We start from the raw sequence: 25,905 nt of genomic DNA on the forward strand, positions 1-25,905 counted from the left end.
TTGTCAATCATGACCGATGCTCCGACATTAGGCAGTTATTAATATGTACTAGTGTTCGAAAATAACACCGTTATGGTGCCTTTGACCCCTATTGGCTTGAAAAAGCAGGTGGAAGCATTTGTTACATTTTGTGACACGAATGGTCTTTTGGTAAATCGTCCTAAAACTAAATCCATGGTTTTCAAACCAGCAAGAAGAAAGTATACAAGATTAAACATACAGATTGGTGTCATTTACATAGACCAAGAAACTTCCATTGACTATATGGGCATTAGGTTCATAGACACAGGCAATTGGACACAATAGGTGGAGAAACCTAATGTAATCCTAAGCAGGGATAACTCAGCGACAAATAAATGTATCCAAGATCATGGAGAGGGTGCTTTAAGCGCAGCCTGGGGTGAGCTCCAAACCCAATAGAGCAAAAGTTTGGTGGCGACCACTCGGCCAATGTAACTAAGGCCTACTTCCTCATGCACCAGGATTGCTGGTGTACCCCTTGGCAGGTTCAACACGTTCTTTAAAAACAAGCATATTCTCATCGACTCCTAGTTCTTTGACTGTAGCATGACCCCAGATCTCAGTGCCATATAGCGCGGCGTGTTGTGCTTGTAATTTATAGATCTTACTGAAAAAAGCAACTGGCTGTTTCTATTACTCCCCTTTATTACTGATATGCTTTAGTGGCATAATCAGGACTGAATCTGCTGTAAATCCTGTAATTCTGCGATAATCCAACACATAGACAGAAAAGGCCTGAGAGAGAGAGTCCAACAACTTAGAGCAATTTCTCTCTTGGATTACAGTTTTAAAATATCTGCTTGTGCTCTTTTGGTTAGACTAGAAGAATGGGTTGGAGCGAATAGCATATTGTCAACCATGCAATTGGGGTTCAGCCCAGAAGCTAGCAAACCTTAAACCACTACCTAATAATGTCACCGTCTTCGCCCCTTTTGAACCGCCTGGAAAGCCCGGCGTCGCCTTGCAGCGTCCATCTTTACTCCCAACATGGCCGCCGCTATTACGAGGCTTGGTGGCAGCGGTCTAGGCTTTTGAGATGTTCCCAAGGCAACATCATATAAGCGCTGATCAACCATGAGTCGGCGCGTCTGAATGCTCGGTTGCTAGCCTTCAGCCGTGCTCAGTGCTTCCTGTTCTCTCCGCTCCCTGCTTTGTTCCTTCCTGACTGCACCGCTTCCTTGCCGTGCCGCTTACCTGCTGTTGCTTCCTGACTCCGTTGCTCTCCTGGCCACATTGCTGCTTGCCTTCCCTGTGCGTCCCTGCTCCGCCGCCCTCCTGGCCGCGTTGCTGTTACCTTCTTCCTTTCCTGTTACCGCGGATTGCTTCAGCCTGCATATTCCGTTCTGCTCTTTCCTGGCCGCCATTGGACGGATTCATTTCCTGGACTTCTTGCTTCCTGGATTTGACCGCAACATGAAAGAACATTCAAGAATACCTCAGGTTTTTCCCTTGCAGGTTTTTCCATGGCTCTGGGCTGTTTCCCCCGGTGTTAGCCTGCCTGGTCTTCTGATCCAGCAGGGTGGCGTCAGGGGAGACTCGTCCCTTTCTACACGAAACCCGGACTTCAAAGAAAAAGGAGAAACCAACCGTCAAGAAGAAAACTGCAAAGACAAAACAGGTGAGCCAAGAATTACAACCCTCTAAACCTGTCAGTTTGCGACGCCAGAGGATTACCACAACAGAGGAAATGGAACCCTCACTCCAGGATCTTCTGCGTGGAATGCAGGAATTATCCAGAGGTCCAAAACCTCAACGCAGAGAACACAGCCTTGAGGCAGCTCGTCCTCTCCCAGGACTCTGCATTTCAGGAGGGCTCCTCCGTGGGAGGCATTGTGGAAAAGTACAATGGAGAACCCAAGACATTGTGTTCCTTCCTGGACTCATGCATGGTGCACTTTACATTCAAGCCCTACTACTTTTCTACCCACAGGGTTGAGGTAGGGTTCTTAGCGTCACATCTCGTCTGCAATGCTCTTGCTTGGGCTACACCCTTGGTAGCAGCAGGAGACCCCATATTGGACAACTACGATCGGTTTCTTATGGCATTCAAGACCATGTTTGATCGCCCCGATCAGGTGCTTTCAGCCCAGGAGAAGTTACTTGAATTCCAGTTAGGCAGCCAATACATGCACACATATGTTACTCGTTTCAAACAGTTAGCCAAGGAGGCTGATTGGTTGCCCGAAGGGTGCTTCACCTTGTTCCGCAGAGGACTCAACGAAGAAGTTAGGGACAAATTAGCAAGAGTGGCTCACCCTGGTTCCTTCCAGGCTCTTTTGAATTTGTCCCTACAAATCGACTTCCGACTACAAGAAAGGAAGGCAGAAAAAAAGAAGGGTTTGCAGCCCCCTGCAGAAACCTTTGCCTGTGTACCCCAGTCCTATAGAGGCTCCTCAGTCCTCGCAAAAAGAATCTGAACCCATGCAGTTGGGGACTCTACGAGGATCCCAGACACCACAGGAAAGAACCTGAAGGATCAATATCGGATTTATTTATTTATTTGGATTTGTAGAGCGCGCTAGCAGCCCACGGGCATCGAGGCGCTGTAAGAAGGCTAAAGGAGGCTTACTTTAGGGTTACAATGAAGCCGCCCATGAAATAACGTGTTAATTTTACAGGGCCGCACATTTTTAGAATATAGTATGTTACTTAACAGAGTACATTAGAGCATAGAATGTTACTTTACAGAGTACAGTATGTTACTTTACAGAGTACATCAGACAAAGAGGTTTGTTTTGATTGCTTTACGAAACGCTGAGTGAGAGTCAATGAGCCTGAGGTGTGGAGGGAGGGCATTCCACAGGGTGGACGCGACTTAAGGGAAACTAGAGCCGCCTGCACGGGCTTTGCGAGTTCTAGGGATAGATAGCAGGTTAGAGTACTGAGATCTGGACGGTTTGTAGGTAAAGGGTTTGGTGATTCTTTGTGCAAGATAAGGAGGAGCGAGGTCGTGGAGACACTTGTGAGTCAGAGCTAGGGCTTTGAAAGTGATCCTTTGCTTAACTGGGAGCCAGAGGACCTGTCAATATGGGACCTGGGAATATGGCAATTTACAGGACTACCTAGCCAAATTTCCGGATGCGCTTTCAAGATCTTTATACTTGAGATTCAGACTGAATCTAATAAACACTAAAGAACGCCAAGATCTACTTAATGGGAGAACGATCTCATCCTGTCGTTTTTGCAAATCGGCTAACGAAACACTGAAACATATAACGCTGTTTTGCCCATATCTACGTACTTTGAGATCCCGGGCCTTTGGGTCGATATTTGAGAAATTCTATACACTAAGTGCGGACGATTGGTGGCATCGGATGTTTGAGGCAACAGACCAAAAACTTATGTTTGCCTTAGTGGTGTTTCTTAAGGACCTGGAATTAAGGCTAAAAGAATCCGGAACACCTATTCAAATAACTGTAAACTGTTTGTCAACCTCCAAAGACCCTAAGTCACTCTCGTCGGATCAAGCTCAATAGGTTCTGGTGGATGTCCTTTAGGATCGGTACTATAACTGCGATATTTTCGGAGAGGCTGGGATGTCTTGATGAACTTCTTACTTAATTTGGACAGTGCTTCTGTGTGTGTTCTGTTCTTTTCTGTCTCTTTTCGTGTTTTTGATTTGTTTTTCTTTTAAAGGTTTGTAAAAACCGTATAAAAATTAAAAAATGTAAAAAAAAGAAATGTGTTCTTTACGTGAGACCCCCGTGGCAGGTCTGAGCGCGTTGTTTTGACCAACTTGGAGTTTGGCAACATTCTTGGTAGAGGTGCCTATGAATAGGGCATTGCAGTAGTCGATCCTTGATCCTATGATGGCCCTGGCGATGGTTAAGCAATTTTGTTGGGAAAGGAAAGGTCGGACTGCGTTGATAAGTTTTGAGTGGTAGGCTGATGTGGAGGCTATGGCATTGGTCTGCCTATTCACGGTCATGTCAGGTTCTAAGAATGAAGGGAATGTTGTCAATGGTGAATGAGGAGTATTCAGTGCCCAGTTTACTCAGGGTGGAAGGCGAACCCACCAGCAGAAGCTCGGTCTTCTCACTGTTGAGGCATAGCCAGTTTCCTGCCATCCAGGATTGGATTGTTGAGTAGACGGAGTTCAGGGTATTCTGGTCAGACAGGTGTCATCTGCATAGTTCGTGTATGAGATGCCCAGGGAGTCCAAGATTTGAAACAAGGGCCTCGTGAAGAGGTTGTAGAGGGTGGGGGCTGTGCAGGACCCTTGCGGAACCCCGCATTTGATAGTAGTTGGGTCGGCGCATGCGTAGTCAGAAAAGACCTTCATAGCTCTATCTTTAAGAAAAGAGTCAATACATTTGCAAGTATTGTCCAAGAAGTTAGCAACAGAGGATAAGTGTTGGCATTGGGTTTTGTGATTGATCAAGTCAAAGGCGGCTGACAGGTTGAGGAGCAGGAGAAGCACGGGTTTGCCAGCGTCTCTAAGGTCATCGATTTGGTTTTTGAGGTCAGGGAGAGCTGTTTCGGTCCCATGACGCGGCCTGAACCCTGATTGTCTGAGTCCAAGGATGTGGTCTTCCTCTAGGAATTTCTGAATTTGCAGATAGGCTGCTTTATCCAGTATTTTCAGTAGAAATGATACAGTGCCTGGGCAAGTGGGGTCAAGGGAAGGCTTCTTGAGGAGCGGACAAACCCACGCTTCCTTTAGTCCCTGCGGGACAGAGCCGGTACGAAAAGAGGCATTAATGAATGCCGTGATGATGGGGGCTAGGGATGGGGCACAGTCCTTGATGACTTGTGCTGGGCAGACATCACCTTTACAGTTGGAGGGTTTGATGGTTTGGAGGAGTGAGATGACCTCTGTTTCACTCATATCTCTGAAGTTGAATGACGGGGATGAGTTGGCATGGGATTTTTCTGAACTGGTGATCAGTTTGGTGATCTCCTTTTGGTGGGCAAGGATTTTGGCCTGTAGGGTCTCAAGTTTTTTTAGTATGGCAGATTGGATGGAGTTGCACCAAGATTCATCCTTCACAATTGGTGAGGGTGGGGCAGAAGGGGTCTCTAATTCCCTGAAAATGGCAACGATTTCGCGGCTACCAGATTTAGCATTGGTAATCCTGGTATTGTAAGATGCGGCTTTGGCGTTGGAGATGGCAGTTTTGTAGAGTTTAGAGATTGTTTTAAAGACGGTTCTGGTAACTACTGTCGGGTTATTGACCCAGGTAGTGAGGGCAGTTCTTTTTTGTGCACGCATCTGTAAGAGGTCTTGGGTGAACCAGGCATTACAGTGCTTGTTTTTTTGTTGCTTTTTTGAGGGAGAGAGGTGCTACCAGGTCAACGGCCTGGGATATAGTCCTTTTGAAGTTGTTAGCGAGAACTTCAGGGTTGTTAGAGAAGGGAGGTAACAAGGCGGGTACCTTGAGATGAGGAGCTAGGTTGAGGAGTTTAGAACTGCGTGAAAGTGCAGCTGGAAGGGGGATGGAGGGTGGTTGAGGGTCCTTAGAGGTGATAATGTTGAAGGGGATGCAGTGGTGATCAGACCAGGGTAGTGGCAAGATCAGCGGGGGGCTGAGAGGGCAGTTGTGCTGTGAAACCCAATATAGGATGCGTCCTTTTGTGTGGGTGGGGCTAGAGATGGTTTGCGAGAATCCAAGAGTGGCCAGGGCTTTATTGAGGGCTGAGGCATGTGTGTCTTTCGGGTCATTCAGTCCCAAGTTGAGGTCTCATAGGAGCAGGATTTTAGAGGTTTTTTGAGGCTATCAGAGAGAGAGTGTGTGAGGGCTTTTTTAAAGTCACTAGAGGGGCCAGGAGGTCGATAAATGAGGTGAATGGTGATGGTGCAGTTGTGGGAGCGCTTAAGTTTGAGTAGAAGGTAGTCGGAGTTCTGATCAAGGTCCTTTTGGATTGTCCTGATGGAGAGTGAGTCTTTGGCAATGACGGCTACCCCCCCACCTCTGTGTGAGGAGCGGTCGCGTCTGTGGATAATGTAGACAGCGGGAATAGCTAGGGCAAGGGCGGGTCCAGATGTGTCGTTTAACCAAGTCTCACTGAGGAATAGGAGGTCGAGGTTATTGTTGCTAATTAGGTCATGAACATCCAAAGTGTGCGCGGGTAGAGACCTGGAGTTGATGAGGGCACACTTCAAGTGGGCTTGGGGTGGGCTTTAGGAAGCAGTGGATGGGATGTGGCTAGGCAGGGCTGGTGACTGGGCAGTGGTGTTAGCGGGAGCTGTGGGCATATGGGGGTAGGGCTTGGATAGGGTCCTTTAGTAGTGGTGCTAGCAGTGGAGCATGGCAACATCCCATTAGGTAGCATAGGCATGGTATCAGTGGAGCAAGGCAACATCACATTAGGTAGCATAGGCATGGTATCAGTGGAGCAAGGCAACATCACATTAGGTAGCGTAGGCATGGTATCAGTGGAGCAAGGCAACATCACATTAGGTAGCATAGAGTCAATGGGGCAGGGTAGCAGCACTGATGGATTGTAGATGTATTGTGCTTCGCATAAACATCTGGTCAGGAATTGCCCAATCGCTGCGCCAAGGCATTCGGGAAACACCAGCTCCGGATCCTGAATGGAGCCCAGTTTCGGGAGATCAATACATGCTCCTCTTTTTCTGCATCTTTAGGTCCGGCCCAAAAGTCTACATTGGTGATCCTCCAAGTGACCCTGGCTTCCTCCACAGGAGTACTTCACCCCGTCCTGGCCTTGGTAGACTGCAGTGCCATGGGCATCTTCTTGGATGATGAATGGGCTCAACAACACCAGATACCCAGAGAGCCCAAGGACATGATACAGGCTGTAGAAGGGATTGACGGATACCCACTTTCCTCTGGACCCATCACTCAGCAAACCGTTGGACTTCTGCTATCCATCAACAACCATCAGGAACTGTTGTGTTTCGACATCGTAAAGGCTGCCCATTACCCAGTGGTTTTGGGTATGCCATTATTACAACATCACAATCCATAGATCAACTGGGCAGCAGGATCCTTGTTCCTTGGTTCCGAGTTTTGTCTCTCGCATTGTCTCTCTGGGAAAACCCAGCTTGAAGTGCCTAAGGACAATGAAATGCATGAAAAACAACATGTCACTGTCTCTAATGTCAACCAGTTGCCTGAGGCTTATCGTCAATTTTCTGATATCTTTTCCACGGCCATTGTACAGACCTTGCCACCTCATAGCTGATATCCTGGAACCTCTACAGGGAGCCATACTATTCACCAGATTGGATTTGAGAGGGACTTACCATCTTTTACGCATAAGGAGAGGTGATGAATGGAAGACTGCTTTCCAAACACCCTTCGGCCATTTTGAGTATTTAGTCATGCCCTTCGGTCTCTCTAATGCTCCCGCTGTGTTCCAGCGTTTCATGGATAAGGTGTTTTCTGACATGTTGTCCCTTTTTGTTATCGTCTATTTAGATGATATATTGGTTTATTCGAAGGATCCAGCATTGCACCAAGGACATGTCACTCAAGTCTTACAACGTCTTTATGAACATCATTTGCTAGCCAAGCCCGAAAAATGTACCTTCCATGTCACAACAGTGCAATCCATAGGATTCATTCTAAGCCCTCAAGGTGTGGCCATGGATCCCTCCAAAGTCAACGCCATCACCTCATGGCCTACACCTTCCTTGGTTAAACAGATTCAGTCCTTCCTGGGCCTAGGGAATTTCTATAGGAAATGTATCCCCAACTTTTCCTCACTCGTTCGGCCGATAATATCGCTCCTAAAGAAAGACACACCCTTTTTTTGGTCATCAGCACAGGAGTCCGACTTCAGGTCACTCAAGGAAAAGTTCACTGAAGAACCCATATTAAGCCAACCTGACGTTTCCAAACCCTTCCTGATGGAGACTGATGCCTCGGAATATGCCATAGGAGCAGTCTTGAAAAAGAAACAAGAAGATAACCTCGAACACCCTATTGCATACCTGTCCAGGACATTAAGAACCAGTGAACTCCATTATTCAGTCCTAGAAAAAGAGCTGCTAGCTATACATTAAGCCTTTACTGATTGGCATCACCTCCTTCTAGGTGCCAGTTTTCCAGTACAAGTAAGAACCGATCATAGGAATCTACAAGTGTTCCAGTCATTGGTTTGCAGAAACAGCGGACAGGCACGCTGGGCGTTCTTCTTTGACCAGTTTCAGTTCTAAATTTCATACATACTGGGTTCATCTAACAGTCTTGACGATGCTCTGTCTGTGAGTCTAGAAAAATACCTTACCAAAGCATAGATGGTATAGTATGTTGGCCGTAAACCAATTGCATCATATACCCTGCATCGCCAATACAGAATCATCGTCAGCATAACCATAGAAGGTCAATTTTGTACCCTATATTCGCCATTTGCTTGCTTTGCCTTTCTGTTCAAACGCTTTGCAAAATGTATTTCCTCTTGTCTGCTCATACACAGACCATGGCCACAAGTTACATGTTGAGAGACAGAAATGCCAAGCAGTACAGAAATACATTGTTTTCCTCCCTCACAAGTCCTTGAAGGCGAGCAGAGAGGCATTTAATCACCATGCCAGGAGCCAGCCGATCTCACTGAAACTGTAGAAACAGGCCGTTAAATACATTAATTATACTTTCCTAGCGGCCCCCCTTTCGGGGCCCTCTTAGATCAGGCTGACTCCCAGTTCACGAATAGAAACTAGAAGATGGCATGAGCATGCTTTGGAATTTGTCTCTCCTTCGGGCACAGTTTGCTCGCTAAACAAGTGCTTCATGTTCTCCATAACAAAGAACCATGTCTGCTTACTGCAAATTGCAACTGTTGCTAAACCAAGTAATATAGATTAACAAAGAAACGTGTCACATTTGTCATAATTGTGAATTACCGAACCCCAGCTCAAGAGGATACATTATGGACGGTTTTGATGTGTCACAGTAGATTGTATGATTGTCTTTTTATATATATAATACTGTTGTGGAATGCTCACTCTCTTGCGTCTCACGAGGTCTGGGTGACACACGTTGTGAGACGTGAGATCCGGTCGGCCGACTGAGAATATTTGCTTTGCAATAAACCCTAGTTTTTGGGAATTGAACCTAGTGTCTGTCGTGTCAGTTCGTCCCTGTGGGAGCCAGGTGAGGGTAACACAGGCTATTTGATTTTAAAGTTGAACTTGATGGATCATATGTTTTCTGTTCCTGGGTTTTGGCACCAAGAGATAAAAAGAGGGAAACAACAGGCGGTACCATATGTCATGCAGCAATTCTTTCTGCCGTCAAAACCTGTTAGTGAAGAAATTAAAATATGTACACGAGAGGTGCTTAGATGGATTACGGATGCTAGCATTCCTACGATGGAGGTGCATGATACTTTTGATCAGTATACGATAGAGATGCAAAGGAAGGTGTTGCAGGTAATGGTTGAGTATTTCGCAAGATAAGTGTGTAGAGAAAAATTAGTGTTGTCCCTCTGAATTATTGACGATATACAAGAGAGCGTTTTCACTTGAAACTGGAAAGACTGCCCGATCCCTCGATTTAGCTATAGTGCTTAATAAAAGAATGAATGAGGGAAAGGCCAGTTCGATATTTCCCATGAGAGAAGTCCCTCCCACATTTGTGCCAAAAGTAGAAATTCCTGGTGTTAATGGAGCCCCAGTGCAAGTAACAGAAGCACATTATACCGCGCAGTACGTGCATGTCCCTTTTTCTAGACAAGAGGTGAATAATATAAAACAAACAATCCCTGATTTGAGAAAGAATCCGGCAGGATTCTATAAAGAGATTGAGTCCTATTTGAAATCGTCCATTTTTACGACAAGTGATATTGACCTATTATTTCCTGTGATTCTCCCAGTATATATATGGAAGCAAATTAGAAATGTAGATGATAACGACATTTTGGGTGATACCTGGGAACATTTGATAAAAATGGATACAGACCGGAAAGTTGCGAAAAACCATCGACGGTTTTATTGGCGTTATCTGCGCGAATAGTACAAAAATTTATGATTTTGGTACCCGAAAGGAGAATTATCTGGGACAAGTTAACTGCATGCGCAGGGTAAAGAATTGGCTACCGACTGTTTTAATAGATTGGAAGAAGTCTTTGCAGATTTTAGTGGTCAAGATTTGAGCACTGAACCTGGGAAGAGACTATTTGTTGACAAATATGTGAGAGGGTTGCTACCGAAAATTAAAAATTGAATAATGACGTCTGAAAGTGCGTGGCAAGCGAAATCACAGAGTGAAGTATTACACATGGCACAATACTATGAGAATAGAGTAAATATAGAGAAAGAGGTGAGGGATAGAGTGAATCTAAAAACAAGAGTGTTACTGCAACAGGTAGCGAATAATAATAGGGGCGGAGGAAACGCACAGATGAGAGGGAATTACTCTAACATGCACGGAGGTCCAATTGGGCTGAATCAATGTGCATATTCCAAGGAAGAAGGCCAATGGCGAGCACCGTGCCCACATTTACAGAATAGGAATGGGAATGCCCCGAGAAGACAGAATAGAGGTCGCCCGGGAACACAAGGACAAAATAGAAGCACTAGAATGCCACAAAATCAGAATAACCAAGGTAATAACAACCTGAATCAGAACCAAAATCAACACCAGCAGATTGGTGCAGGAGTCGGTGGTAGATCTCTCTGGTCGGCAGGGGTCCCCTCTGGAACAGCCTTCCTGCATCCCTTAAACTTGAGGAGAACCATCTTTGGTTCCAGAAGCACCTCAAAACCTTCCTCTTTGCTTCTGCTTTCTCCCCCCCCCCTGCTGAAGTCCTGGCTGTTACTGCACTGGTTACCTGGCCACCCTTCTGATCTCGGGACCAGGCCCCGCCAGTTGCACACGTGCACTGCCTCCCCAGCAACCCTTGCACCTGGGGACTATTTCTCTGTATCCCTACGGTCCCCCTACCAGCACTTATGTATGCACTTACCTTGCACTTGCCACCTCTGGCCTTTTACCATCTTATTTATTCTACTATCCCATGTACTGCATTTCCCCCCCCCCCTTCCCCTCACACTTTTCCCTTTCCCCCTTCCCATGCACTTGTGCAATCTGAATGACACTGGGCCTAGTAAGATCGTTGCCTGTCTTCCCTTGTTCCCACTCCCTTGCCTCGTCGTGCCTTGAAACACTTGTACATAGGCGCGTTATAAATGCCAAATCATATCATATCATATTTGTTTCAGTCTTTGAAAGTTCAACACAAATCCAGGCGAGCTTGACCCTCCTCCTGGTTTGCATCACCACTCCTCATTGATATATGTCACAATGTCTTTGGCTTTCACACTTCAGGGCTCTCTGGTCTAGGTGCAATTGTCAGACCACACGGTCCACCCATTACAAATCGCGTAACGAAGGATCCTAGGCTCTTCAGCCCGCGCAGGTTCTTCAGCATTTATGCATGCCCAAATCAACTTCACTGGTTACTCTTTGTTGGCCTCTTAGCTCTATACATAGGTTCACACTCTCCTGGCTTCTCTCCGTCAATCTATTGGCTTTGCCATTACGTGTTACACACCTCTTTGCCAGTCTTGGGCCTTACAAATTGTACACGTGCATAACGTTCACTTCTGTTGTGGTGGTCTGGTTCATGTCCCACCTTTTTGTTACACTCTTTCACACTTGCACTCTTTTGCTTTCAATTGGGCACTTTCCCTTTTGTCTTTCATCAGTCATCAGCTTTGCCCATATTCAATAAGCAGAACTTGGTTTTATTTCCAGCTTTCATTTAGTTTGGTATTCAATATATATTCAATATATTTAATTTAGCGCTGTTCCAAGCTTTCACTCAATTGGGTATTCAATATGCATATTTTTACTTTATTCAGAGTTTTCATTCAGTTTGGTATCCAATATGCATAGTTTAGCTTTGCATTGAATTTCATTCCGTTCGGCATTCAAATAGCATTAAACAGCAGTTTGTACGGCATGCACAACCTGAGGCGCCTGGCTTTGAGTGAACTCTGCAACACTCACCAGCTCTTGTCGTCCTCTCAGGCAGCTCCTGCTGCCTTCGCTTTCCTTCTCTGGTCGGCGGGCCCTACTCTGCGAGCCCTGCTAGTACTCTAAATGTTTGCCTACACACGCCAGTGGCTTTCCTTCCCCGGCACAGACATTGGCAGCGTCCCTTCTTTCCTGCCTGCTCGCAGGATCGGCAAAAAACATTTCCCAATACTGAGGCCCCCACACCCATTGTAGCTGAACGGCTGGGCTTCACAGGTCCTCTGGACTTTGGCTGGCGTCCTGGCTTCCCTGCTGTTCCCACCACAGCTACCTCCTCAAGTCATGGGTCGCCTGTTGATTTCTCCTCCACAGGTCTCTGTGTCGCTCTCTTTGCTGTTTCACAGGTATCCTTTTATATACCTGCAACCACTTGACAGGTGGCAAGTGTGGACTCATAATTAGATTTGCCTGACCATAGTTAAAGGGACATGCCTGACCCTCAAAACTTTCTGCAGGCACCTTCCTCATCCCAGTACCAAAGTGTTGAAGTTAAGTTTGAGTGTTCATTACTCTTAGTCGCCTCTTCCTCGTCCCAGTACTTTCAGATGTTAAATGTTGGGAAATGAGGGGAGCTGTTTTATAGTAGCCTAGAAAGGGTGGGGGAGGGGTAGATTGGTCATCAATAGGGAAAGGGGGATACCATGTCTCGCCTCTCTTACCCCTTTCCTTTTCAACCTCTTTCTGATGTTTCTGGACTGGTGAAACCTCCGGTCATTTTCTTGGTCAATAGGACCTGGGTAACAATACCCCAGAACTGCCTCTGGGATAGAGGATTTTTCATGAAAGGGAAATGCAGAATATTGGTCTCAACCAAGGACGTCTCTGTCCCAATCCCCAAGGACCCTCTACCCAGGTGATCCGCCCTCGCTTCTCCATCCCTAGGGTCGGGATCCAAAAGCAATGGCCTTTCCCTTTCCACCTGACAAGAGGATCCAAGGGGAGTAGATGTGAGGACGCCCTCAGGTTTCTCACAGTATCAAAAAAAATCCCAGAGCCTCACAGGCATTGCTGTCTTGAGTTGCAAAAATATGCCTCCTGACAATGTCTAAAATTACACACCTTAAGTTGAGGGAATAAAAAAAAAATGTTTTCAGGGTACAACATACCATGAACAAAAAAATAATAGGTGCTAGTTCGACTCGATGGACATGTTGTCACACCTGCATACAGGGAACTGCTCCTAATTCCAACTATTAGTGTACAAAAACAAAGGAAATTGGTTAAAGCGCAAACGAGTAATTAATTTCCTGACAAGGCTATTTGGTACAAAAGACACATAATTAGTTGCATAATGCGCAGGTAACATTTGTGGCAAGTAAGTTCTAACAATAGACTTATTTTCTGCTGAAGGAAGATGGTGTGGATACAGAGTTTTCACATACTGTTTTAATAATAAAATAGCTTCATCTTAATCAACCTGGGATGAGAATATAAGCAACTTAAGTCCAGGATCTCTATGGAACTCTGCACACCACTTATCCATGGGATATTATGCTCATTATCAAGTTGAAGTATTTCGTTTAAGATTTGTTTATTCAACTGGGTTCTCTCACTAGCCCAAATCTTAAACCAAAGCCGGCCAGGGCTAAACTGTAACAGCACAGAAATAGGAGAAAACTTGGTTTCCCAGTGTACTAACTTGTCTGCTGTGGGCAAAGCTACTCCTAATATGCTTTTCAAAAATGTGTTTTCAACTATTGATGAAGGATTGAGATTACTTATCCCCCAGACTCTAGCCCCACAGCGACCAATACCAAGAGATGTGGTGTTGTACACTTTGATCGCTGGGGTGACTTTTTGGCCACCATAGTAAGTAAAGAAATTGTAAAATGCATGATTACATCGTTTCATCCTCCTTGCCACAAAATCAATTTGAGAAGGCCATACATTGTTGTCCATATACTACTCATCTACACATACACTGTTTGTTACAGTCTTCAGTGTTTCAAACCCCAGATAAAATGATGGGACCTTATTTACTTTCTTTCTACTATAGACCATAACCTTTAATTTGCTGTTATTAACAACCATGTTCTTTACAGTCATGAAATCAACATATTTTGTCAAGAGTTTTTGCAATGCCACTGCTATCCTTCCTATAAGGACAATGTCATCTGCAAATGTTAAACAGGGGATGACATTTTGGGCATGCAGTACATCTATAGTAGTATCCATCAAAGTCACATCCAATTGGTTCAGATACACATTGAAGAGTAGGGGAGAAATCAGACCCCCTTGTTTAGACCATTGCTTAATAGGGAAACTAGTTCCCCCGCAACTCCAAATCTTACAAAGGCTTCCGAACATGAATACAATTGGACCAGAATAATAAGTAGATCCAAGCCTATACCCAGTCCTCATATGGGTCTGTAACATCGATCTATCAACTTTGTCAAACGCCATGGATAGATCCATGAAAGCTAAGCATACATTTCCTTCCTTTCTTTACCCTGTAGTATCTCTCAACCACGAGCGATGAGTTAAGACATTGCTCCTCTGTCCCCACACTAGCTCAAAAACTTAATTGGGAACTGGCAGTATACTGGCTTTCTCCACCCAAGCCAATAGTTTATTGTGAATGAATTTCCCCAAAATCTTAAAGGACTTATCACTTATTGATATGGGGTGATAGCAGTTAGGGACACCTCTCTGTCCTTTCCTGAATATAGGGATAATAGTATGTATATGCCATATTATCAGGTATTATACGAGATACCAAAACTGCCCTCACTGATTACATATAATGGGGGCCCACATCATTACATTTGACATGTATAAATTGCCCAACACCCTATCTGGACCACTTGTTTTAAGTCTAACCAGTTCATTTATAGCCTCTGTGCTCTTCAGTAAAATAAACTCATCAGCTGATTTCTTTAGGCTATACAAATTGGTATAATTCTCGCCCTGCTTCACTCCTACTTAGCCACATACTGAGCTACAATGTCTCAACCATACGTTCGCAGAGATGCTATAATATCTCTTAGCATTATTTTTTGAGGGGTCCTTGTGATAACCCTGCGCAACCATATGCCAAACATTTTGGGAATCATTAGAGTTACAATACCCCAATAGTTCCAACCATTTCTCCTTCTCATAAGCACATCTTGCTTGAGTCAATAGTCTTATATAATTACCTCAAACTGCCACAAGAGAGGCTCTGTCGAGATGTCTATTTCTGTAAGCCACTAATAACTCCCTCTTGGTGATTCTACTATCTTTCGAATACCAACCATTACGTACAGGCTTCACCCTGTTAATACAATGAGAGGTTAGGTGCTCCTTGATGATCTCATACAATGAATTAAAAGCATCTACAATAACAGTTTAATTGATGCGCACTGATAAACATGTCATCAGCTTATCAAAACCTTTTTTCACAATAGATTCAGATAAGATGTGCATGCATACACTTTATCGGACGTACCTCAGGCCTACTTTTGGGCCGTAATAGTGGTGATGTGTTGAATTAACTATTTTGTGTAAGAAAAAGGAGCAGTATTTTTTCAAATGTTACTCTCAAGCACAGCAAAAGACTATGCCTGTTAATGGAAATATCTCGCCCAGGAAACATCTTTTTTTCTGGAAAGAAATACTATGACAATTCACAAATGATATGCAACACAAAGGGAGGTCTTCTTTGAACAATTTAGATGGTATTGCATATAGACGAGACCTAAAAAGAAAATAATTGCACTAAATACCTTGCTTTCTGTCTGTAGGAACCTCTGTAAAAGCACAATGGAAAATGAAAGTATCTGATTGGCCATAGCTTTGGGGAATTCTTTCAAGTTGATCTCTCCATGGCTTAGATGATCTCTAACACGTGGCCCATCCTGATAGTTCAAGAAATCCCAAAGGAAGTCCTGTTTAAAAACAAAGCACAAAAAATGAAGTGAGGAAAATCAATTATTTATTTTACTTTAAGTGGTGAACGGTTAGCCCTTCAGCCCAGGGATGTCATTTCACCAAAATGCCAGGGGTAGCGGAAGTGACATCTCACGATCATTGACACCCCCGATGACATCACAGGAAGTGATGTTATTTGACCCCACCCCGAAGTGATATCACAGGAAGTGATGGAACATGACCTTTCACCCGTTGACAAAACAGGAAGTGGCATCACATAGCATTGTAAACTATGAAAAATATGGTTACGATATCACTATAATGTGATGTACATTTCATACAAGAATGGATCGCCATATGTATCGTTAGGATCAGTGTGTATAGGCCCATATTACCAAATGACTGTGAATGCAAGCAGACGTCCATGACCAAATGATAATGATGTGTTATTATATAGCACTTACGCTTAAGCACTTTATATAGAAAAAATATACACCCAATATTACCCAACCTGTGTTGGTACTCATTTATCGACCTCAGAAGGATGAAAGGCTTGAGTTGAGGCGTTTAAGAACAGACTAAATTAGTGACTCACACCCTGACGTGTGCCTGAAATAATCCATGGAAGCTTCGATCCAAACCAAGACCTTGTTTGGCTGTGAACTTTCTCCTTTGTTTAATAATTGATTCAGAATCTACGTGTTTTTTTCTTTGTCTTCTCTATGGTTGTTTTTATTATAGCTTTTCTGCTATTTTGCTAAGCTCCTTTTTATCAATTGTTATTTTAAGAAATAGACGTATATTTCTTTTTTTCCCCCATCCTTTCTTTTTTATTTCTTTTTAAATTGAACAAAGTTAGCTCTATTGTGAAACTTCAATGTGAATTTTTCTTTCTTTTTTTTCTTCGTTTTATTGAATGAATTGGAATTATACATTTTGTAAAAGGTTTTTTCATTTTCAAATACAAATAAAAAATTACATTAAAAAAAAGACGTCCCTGCTTCAGCCACACTGCCTGTGTTTGTGCCCCAATCTGTTTTATTTCTGGTGCACCTCATATTGTTTTTAAAACAAAATTTGATGCACTAGAAAAGAAAGACAGGATGGGATTCAAACTCAGGCCAAGTGGCTGTAGGGGCAAACCCTTCACCACCGGACCACACTAGTCCCTTTAAGAGAGCAAGGCAAACATGCTCAGTTAAATAAGCTTTTCAGCAGAATGATTTGCTGTAATAAGATTGGAATTCATAGGACTGCATATCTGGTGAACGTGGTTGAATTCTCGGCTCTCAGGCAGTTCGAAGCTCAAGCTCACAGTTGGGGGTAGCTGCATGATTAATGCTGCGAGAGCATTGAATTAAAGAAACAAATGATACTTTTTCTGTATACAAAATGGATGCCTCCAAGACCTTTAAAAGCAGAAAAAATGTCAATATTCTTTTTTTTATTACGGACAATATTTTGAAACAAACATTTTTGCAAGAACGTCTTTAAATCAGATTAAGACAGCCCTAAACATAATCCCTTCAATTCAATTATCTGAGTTTAACTGCACCTGTCTTCCAGCAGAAAATAAGTATTTAGAAAAAAATGCAGTGTTTGCAAGAATTCGTCCCTTGTGACGAATCAAGGGAATTCGTCGTCCTCCCCAAGTGAGAGCCACCCCCTTTGGCATTAGGGAGATGAGCCTGTTTTGCAATACACTCCATAGGGGACAGGGCAAGCAGGATCCCACTGAGGGTGACTCCCCTTAGAGGATAAGGAATACCCTGAAAGGGGTTTTATTCCACCTCCCTCAGATACAGATTCCCATTTGTTTGTTGGCTACATGGGAAATGAGGAAATCAATTGTGTGCAAGACCCTTTTTAAGTGTCTGGTTTGGTTTGGTTTCTGACCGTTTGATGTTCCCTATTTTGCGTGAATCAAAAAAACAACAGGCTGCCCAATCTCTGTTCAGCATGAACCATAAAGAGACACTCCTGTGGAAAAAAGTTGCACAGGGACTAACTCCTGCAGTGTTAGCCGCAGGTGAAGGAAGTCCCACAGAGCCAATTGTAGGCGAGTGCAGTCTAGCGGGGCCAGTCGCAAGAGGCAACATCCTCCTGGAAGGCAGGGATTAACGGCTCCAAGACCGGGAAGGCAGTTCACAAGGAAGAGCAGAGAGGACTGCAGAATGCTGCTCTCTCCGACGCTGTCTCCAGCAGGAACCATCCAGTCATAGGAGAGGAGAAGTCCCAACAACTCCAGGTGTGGGAAAACGGCTCCGGCTGCACGTGGTGCAGACGAAGAGCGGCTTAGCAAAGCCGACCTGACAGACGGAAAAACCCAAGCGAGAGTCCAAATCGCAGTGCTGCACTAGCCAAAGAGATCGCTCCTCCATAGGAACATTGTTACAGCGAACCAGGTGCACGGTTGTCCGAGGGAACAGGCAGGAGGGCGAGGAGAACTGGCAATAGCCCAAAGCAGGCTGAGAGACAGAAATCAGAGACCCTTAAATGGAGTGAGAGATACAGTACAGCAGGGTGGGGTGGAACAAGCAGAAGCCTAAAGCGGGTATAAAAGAGAGAAAACAGAACCCTAGACAGGGGTGAGCAATCCAGTACCCCATGGCGGGGTGAAAGGAGCAGAAACTCATGATAGGCTGAGAGCTCAGAAACCCCTTAATGGGGTGAAAGCTACAATACCCGAGGGGTGTGTGAGAATAAGAGGACCCCAAGCCAAGGCATGAGTAATATGGTCTCAAGTAGGGAAGCAAGAAGATGTTCCCCTAAGAGGGGAGAAGGAAAGAATACCCCAAGCCAATGTGAGAGGATCAATACCCTAAGTAGGTGTGTAGTGTCAGGAATGAAACTCACACACAGTGGATTTTGCTATACACTTATTAAACAGAATGGGTTGGAAAAACACCTCTCTGTCTCTGCTCTAAGAGGTATTTTCCCTACCAAAACAAAACTAATGGGTCGGTCCTTTGTCAGAATGTTAAAGTACTATTCTGACCCTCACATTCTAAAATCAACTCTAAAGTGAAAGGGAAATGTCTTTGGCCTTGAAAAATGTACAAATGTTCAAACAAAGGAATGTTAACTCCAACACAAGTTCCAAAAATGAATATGGCTCACAACTCCAGAGGGTAATTCCCTTCGCCAGGATTTATCTTCACTTAATAGCAGTTATGCAAAATCCTTTATAGCAATAGAATGAGTATACAAAGGACTACTTGTGTAATATCCTGCCAGGACTTCCTTTCAGATGCAGACTTCTGTACCTTTTGGCTGCCTGGTATACTCTCCTGCCAGGACATCTTACACTTGTACTGTGCATGCTTGTAAACTTGACAATCTCTCGTAACACTGTTTGGTTTCTTTAAGTATTTTACCGTCTTTCGTGCCGTCTCATTCAACTTATTTGCTTCATTTTACTTTCTGCACCATTGCAACTTTGACAGTCTCTTGATATTATATGGTTCGGTTTCTTTAAATTATATGGCACTGTCCTTTCCGTTTCATTCAATCTAGAGCATGGGGTCTGGCATGGATTCACGTGTTCATGAATATTCCCTGTCGTCAGGCTGGGAATCCTCAGTAAAAGAAAAATCAGTTTCACTCGCTTGAAAACTGTATTTCTCCTCTAAACCAATCACTGTCCTCTGGGTCATACTGCCCACATCCGATGACAGTCACCTTCCTACGCTCCACTCCTGGTGGCTATCTTCACATTTTTACCACAAGCTTCATTGTTGGGAGTCCTCTCCAAGCTTTTTTCCTAATATTTTGAGTTTTTTGTCAAATTTGACAGATTTTTGGAATGTACCGTTCGATGGGAGGTGAAATATCGGCAGCGGGGATCCGCTGTCGGTGATGGTCATATTGTGCCTTGTTGCCTGTGGGCTGTAGTGTGCTCTACAAATACAAAATAAATAAATACCCCATCCTTCATCGAGGATCTTTCATCGGATCAGAGAACGCCCAGGCTTGGCCTACTTCCCGCCTTTTCACCATGACCAAAGAGAAGAGATGCCTCTTCAAACTATGTGCAAAATGTTGACTAAGGAACGTTTCGTGGAGGATTGACACCACAAACGTCTTTACTGCCTGCATCCAGACAATGATGAGGAGGGATGCAAGATCTGCTGTGGTTTTTCAAAGAAGATCAAGAAGGTCTGCTACAGCAGGCTGGTGGCATGGTCAAAATCGGGCAAAGCCTCTGACTCGGCCTCTGTGCATGAGCACGCTTCCCCCAGGACCAGCCAGTCCAATGATCCAACTACCTCAGATAAGAGGTCAAAGACGCCCCACCCGCGGCAGTCCAAAGGAAGGCAAGGCCACATGCCACGGATCCAGCTGAGTTTGCCGCTGCTGTCGGACCTGGTTCGGGAAGGACAAGGTTGCCATCACCGACCAAATCCACGTTTAACCTGCCGGCGAGAGTCGCACACTCAAAGAGAAAGTCGTTGACCCTTTAGAAACTCTGCTTTTCATCAGCAGACAAGGTGACTAAGGAAAAATTCAAGATGGGCCCTTCTCTGCCTCCATCGACGTCTCAACCAGCCAAGACAACACCATCCTCAACTGAGTCATCAATGGCCACACCAACGGCTGTTGCCAACCCCTCAATGGCCCCGTCAATGGTCTTATCGATGACCACTACTTCTTCGAAAAGGAGGGCAGACCACGAAGGTTGTGCCCACAGTGACAGCTTCTCCACGGGTGTCCTTACCAGCACAGCGTGAGTTAACTGCCACGGCTTTGGCGAAGACCCCTGGAAAGGGGACAGCAGCCTCTTCCTCCCTGAAGTCTCATGAGAGGGGAGGGAGTAGGCCTCTGACAACCCCTAGGAAGGGTACAGAACAAGAAGCTGAACCAAGTGTGCAAGGTCACATTTATACTAGCTCCGATGAAGGTGACGACCTGCCCAAGGGCTACTATTCAGACCCCGAAGGGGGCCACAGACCCTCATTGGAAGGTGGGTCGCCACGGAGTGAACCATATCACCTACCTCTTCAGAAGAGGCGTACCAGCACAGAGCCACCCCCTCTCATTCCTTCTACACTTGAGACCAGAGAAATTTGTTTGGACATTCTGACCATGCTACTGTTATGACTACCATGCAACACTTACCACGGACGAAGTGTAATCACCTAATGTAGTAAAAGCAGAGCCTTCTAAACCATCCAACGTTCCCTGTAATGTGAACGCAGAGCCCGTGGGAAAGTGTGGGAAACCCTCCAGGGGCAGAAAACCCAATAGATGTTCAATATAATGAGATTGCGGTAAACATGGAAAAGGTGGCACTCCTTGGAGAGAGTAGCTCGTATTTCCCTATAAATATGCAGACAACAAACAGTGTTACTGTTCTTCAAAACCTACAGGAACGGATATAACCCTTAAGTGGAAATTGAAGGGCACAGCCCAGAGGGTCAGCATGACACGCAATGCGGAAACAATAAAGAGAAATAATATAGTTACGGCACCCAAAGATACGGATGAACATGCTGCTCAGAAAACGCAGAGGGGATCCAGAAGATGATGCATGGGTGGCACTGCAATCGATGTGTCGATCCGGCGGGTGATGCACGTGTTGCGTTGCGCAGAAGACTTCAGTGCTGGGGGGTCCAGAAGTCCCACGTAGATACTCAGAGCAAGGAGGGATAGAGAAGAAAGAGCAAGAGGAGACGGCATGTAGCAGGAAGAAGGGGCGAAACAGAAATGAACTGAGAAAAAGCAGAATAGATAGAAAGCAGAGTACTAATAATAGTGTTTGGGTCAAGATTGAAGCAACGCATCCGGCAAGGTCTGTTGATCCTTTATGTAGGTTCCCCACGAATGCCGATTCTAGGCATTTCAACCGGGGGCCATTTTGGAAACAACTGGACTGGAGTAAGAGCTGATCTTCTGTGTAGCTTACAGGCACCATGTTGGGTGTGTGAAAAAGGCACCTTATTCCTCTATGTTTCCACCTGCGCTATACAAACCAAGTGGAATTCCTATGCATGACAGATACACACGCTGCTATCAGAACTTCAGCAAAGACTGCTGCCCACCCCGGACCCCGCTCCATCTGGAAGTCCTCCAAGGCCACTTTCCGGAAGTCCTTTGACTTTGTGGGTCCAAAGCACCAAACAACACCACCGCCTCCTCCACCTCTGGTTTTAACCCTGATAGGGGACCATGCCACGCACACAGATACAGCGGCTACAGACACCGCCGAAGCTGATGACTTTGTGCCATCAGACGGAGAGCCAAAAGGCGCAGATGACCCGAACAGGGCCTCTCCACTAGATGAGGTCTGCTCCTTCCATTCTATGATGTCCAGGGCCGCCATAGTTAATCCCTTCTACCCCTTGAATCAATACTGCCAGAGATTCTAGGAGAGGTGACCATGGGCACTCTTGTCTTGTTCCCCAATGGATTTTAAATTGATCAGATGTCCTTCCATTTACCGAGACCCAAGCCCTGCCATTGATGTGTAAAAGACAGAAATTCTATGGAATTTAGGGACAAATCAAAGCTTTTGCAAGACATAACACAGATATTTCTAGCAGACTCTTGTCATATCCATTTACCGCATTAATGTCAACGGCCGAAAAAGGCTCTGAAGAGTTCCCATGGAGATGCATCACATTCACAAGCTCCCTGATACTAAGACAACTGTTACGTCCAAAAATAAATCCAGTTTCATTTTTGTCTATAAGCGTGGCACCATCTTTCCGAATTATAAGGCACATACTTTGGCCACAATCTTAACATCTGTGTTCAGAAATGAAATTGGGCCGAATATTTTCACGATCAGTGTGGGCTTTTCATGGCTTATGGATGAAGTTAAGGGGCGTGGCCTGGAGCCGATGGCGTACAGAGGCTGAATAGCCGAGCTCCGGCCGAGACGCCGTTTCTCGATCCTTCTTGCCGGCATAAGAAGCGCCTCCGACCACGAAAAGCTGATGCAGAGGTGGGAGAAGCTGACCCCGACAGGATCTACTTGACCAGCCGGGAAATCGGACCCTCTGGTCGGCAAAATTGTCCTCGAATCATACTCCCTCCCCCGCTCCCATACGCATCCAAGATGGCGCCCCGCGCCACTTAGCGGAACCTCCGAGAAGGAAGCCGCCGTTAAACGACATCGGGGGATTAAGGAAGCCGGATGGAGCAGAGACAACACGTCGGAGCACGATCGCCTGCGGAACATCGGACGGGAGAACCCTCACCCTGCTTCTCACCGCTGGGCGAGGCCTGCCACAGCAGGACCTGTACACTACGCGGGCTCAGCCGTTGCTGAGGACGGCCCGCCGAGGGCGCACACGACCACCGGAGGTTCCTCCGCAACGCTGCCCCGGAGAGCAAGACAGCGAGAACCAGCAGCAAGAGAGCGACTACGGCGGCACCAGCCTGAATTCCTCGCCCCCAGATCTCCCTGCCCCTGCGAGTCAGACGCTTAGAGTTAAGGGCAGCGACGGCGACATCACAGCTATAGCGGCTGCACAAAACCTGCATGACTGGGTGCGGGAGAATATATAAGCACCAGTGAGGGGGCACCCGTACCCCCCTGCAGATTCGGATTCATTGGCTTTTGACACCTTGGGAACACCACTCATTACCCTATACACGGGGAGACGGCTGGTACCCCCACCGGTAACTCATCTAAAGTGTCCCAGGGGCAGCATCATTGAGACTCCAATATGGCCACCAGGAACAAAGCAAAAGCAACCACCATGGACTCATTTGTATCTGCCAAGACAAAAACCCCTATACAGGCTCGCTCTTGTACCCCAGAGATTACCCACACGAGAGAGGGGGAAACCACAGATAACCACTCCCAAATATTGGATGCTATTGCTTCATTGAGGACACACATAGATTCTAAGATTGACGAATTTAAAATGGACATTCAACTCGTGCGTCAGGACGCCCGCAACTTAACCGAGAGGGTGACAAACACTGAGACTTCAATAGAAGAAACGGCTGGGGCCACAGCAGCCTTGAAGTTCAAGGTTGCAGACTTAGAGAAGAAAGTGGCTATCATAGAGGAGAGGTCTGAGGAGGCCGAAGGTCGGGCTAGACAGGGCAATATTAGGATCCTAGGAGTACCGGAAGGAAGAGAAGACCCAAACACTGCAGCCTACGTAGAATCCTTGCTACAACAGGAGATTGGGGCCGGGAAACTGTCGCATGGATTTTCGGTCGAAAGGGCCCACAGGTCCCTCCAGAAGCGGCCCCCACCTGGCTCATTTCCCCGACCAATAATTGCTAAAATACTAAACTTTCAGGATAGGGAAATCATCTTAAGGCACTCCAGGGAAGAAGGCCCCATCGAACGTGGCGACTCTAAAATAACCATTTACCCTGATTACACTCAAAAAGTGCAGAGGGAGAGGAACTCTTTCGTCCCAATAAAAGCAAGACTTCGACAACTAAACCTGAAATACAGGCTGCTCTACCCATCGCGCTTGAAAGTCATCTTCAATGGGTGTGCCATATTCCTAGAAAACCCAACGGCCGCCAACATGTGGCTAGAAGATAACAACCTTGCAGATGGTAAAGATGCTCCCCAGATGGAGGATTGAGGCTCTCAGACCATCGGCACACGACACAAGCTGCCATAAATGGCCACAGTAAGCACAAGCAGCCGGACCTCAGAAGGTAATCCAACTAACAGTTAGCAACATAGAAACATCCCTCGTTCGGCCTCTCCGCCAGAGACCAGCCCTATCCCCAGCAAACAATCCAGGTCGGGCCAGCCACCTGCCCGACCGAGCTCACGCCCGATACCCGGATGGGTTTAGACAGCTCGAGAGCGCCCGAGCACCACAGCGAAGATGTAGTCGCTGGGCGCACCAGTTCGAGTTTTGTTAACAGTTTTGTGAGTTATACAGTCTTTATGCCACTACTGCCGAAGAAGCACAGGATGGGTTCATGCTACGACTCTGGGGGCGAAGAACAAGGTTACTCCTGTCTGCAGTCTCATAACCTCAGATTGGCATTACTCCAGGCTCCAGATGAGGAGCTGCCAGCCGGGCTCGAAATATTGATCCGATGGCGTCACAACTCAAAGTGATGACGTGGAATGTGAGAGGGATGAGCTCATACCTGAGACGGAACCGAATACAGTCTTATCGCCACAAGAAAAAGGTTTCGATTGCGATGTTGCAAGATACGCATCTTACGGAAGACACCATGTCCAAATTAACAGATCGATGGGCTGGGACGGGAGAGGATCCCCCTACTCTAAATAAATGGGTGAACCCGAATGTACCCTTCCAATTGCAAGGATTCAAGTCCGATAAAGAAGGAAGGTATGTAATAATGTGGGGCACTATCGAGCAGACTCCAATTTGCTTAGTCAATTTGTACTTCCCGCAACATGGAATACCATCACACCTCAGAGCAATATGCTCACGGATGGCACACCACCGAAATAGGACCTTTATATGGGGGGGGGGGGGACTTCAACTGTGTCATTGATGGCTCTGTGGACAGGTCAGTACAAGCCCTCCCCATCCAAGCAACCCCGCAACATGCGCTCTGACAGAAACGCTGGAACAACTCGACTTGGTGGATATTTGGAGGGAACAGCATCCCGTTGAAAAGATCTATTCCTATTATTCAGCCCCGCACAAGGTCCACACAAGAATCGATTATCTGTTCATCGACAGAGAACAAATACCATTGGCAGAAACTACGGCATATTTAGGAAGATCAATCTCAGACCACTCCCCATTGATCATGCAATGGCAATTAACGGGGCCTAGAGCACCAATCCCCATGTGGAGGATGCCTACTGCGGCCCTCGCCGACCCTGAGTTCAGAGAGGACCTCGCTGAAAAACTAGAATACATCGACATTAATAAAGGCTCAGTATCTACCTGGAGCAAATTGTGGGAAGCCATGAAGGTGGTGGCTAGAGGTGAAATAATATCAAAAGTTGGTGGTACTCGCAGGCAATTGAGGACTGAACTCGAAGCACAAGAAGAAGAGATCTCTCGTCTAGAATCCACCTCAAGCATTACTCCAGAGGTCGAAAGGAAGTTGAAGGAAGCCTGCGAGAAATGCCAATCTTCCTGGGACAGATTAAAGAAGTATGACTTCGCAACAT

At 45.8% G+C, this 25,905-nt stretch overlaps 1 protein-coding gene across 6 annotated transcripts in view; it reads right to left on the reverse strand.

The window, feature by feature from the left end:
* Positions 1-25,905, reverse strand: part of ERMARD (ER membrane associated RNA degradation) — a 1,617,289-nt gene that overhangs the window by 512,176 nt on the left and 1,079,208 nt on the right. For all 6 annotated transcript variants that reach the window (XM_069607434.1, XM_069607436.1, XM_069607435.1 and 3 more), the window contains one exon: positions 15,674-15,835. In XM_069607434.1, coding sequence (XP_069463535.1) covers positions 15,674-15,835 — 162 coding nt within the window. The remainder of the gene's footprint in view (positions 1-15,673; positions 15,836-25,905) is intronic.

Source organism: Ambystoma mexicanum, chromosome 4q, assembly GCF_040938575.1.
Source record: "Ambystoma mexicanum isolate Mex_15411 chromosome 4q, UKY_AmexF1_1, whole genome shotgun sequence".
Taxonomy (NCBI): Eukaryota; Metazoa; Chordata; class Amphibia; order Caudata; family Ambystomatidae; genus Ambystoma; species Ambystoma mexicanum.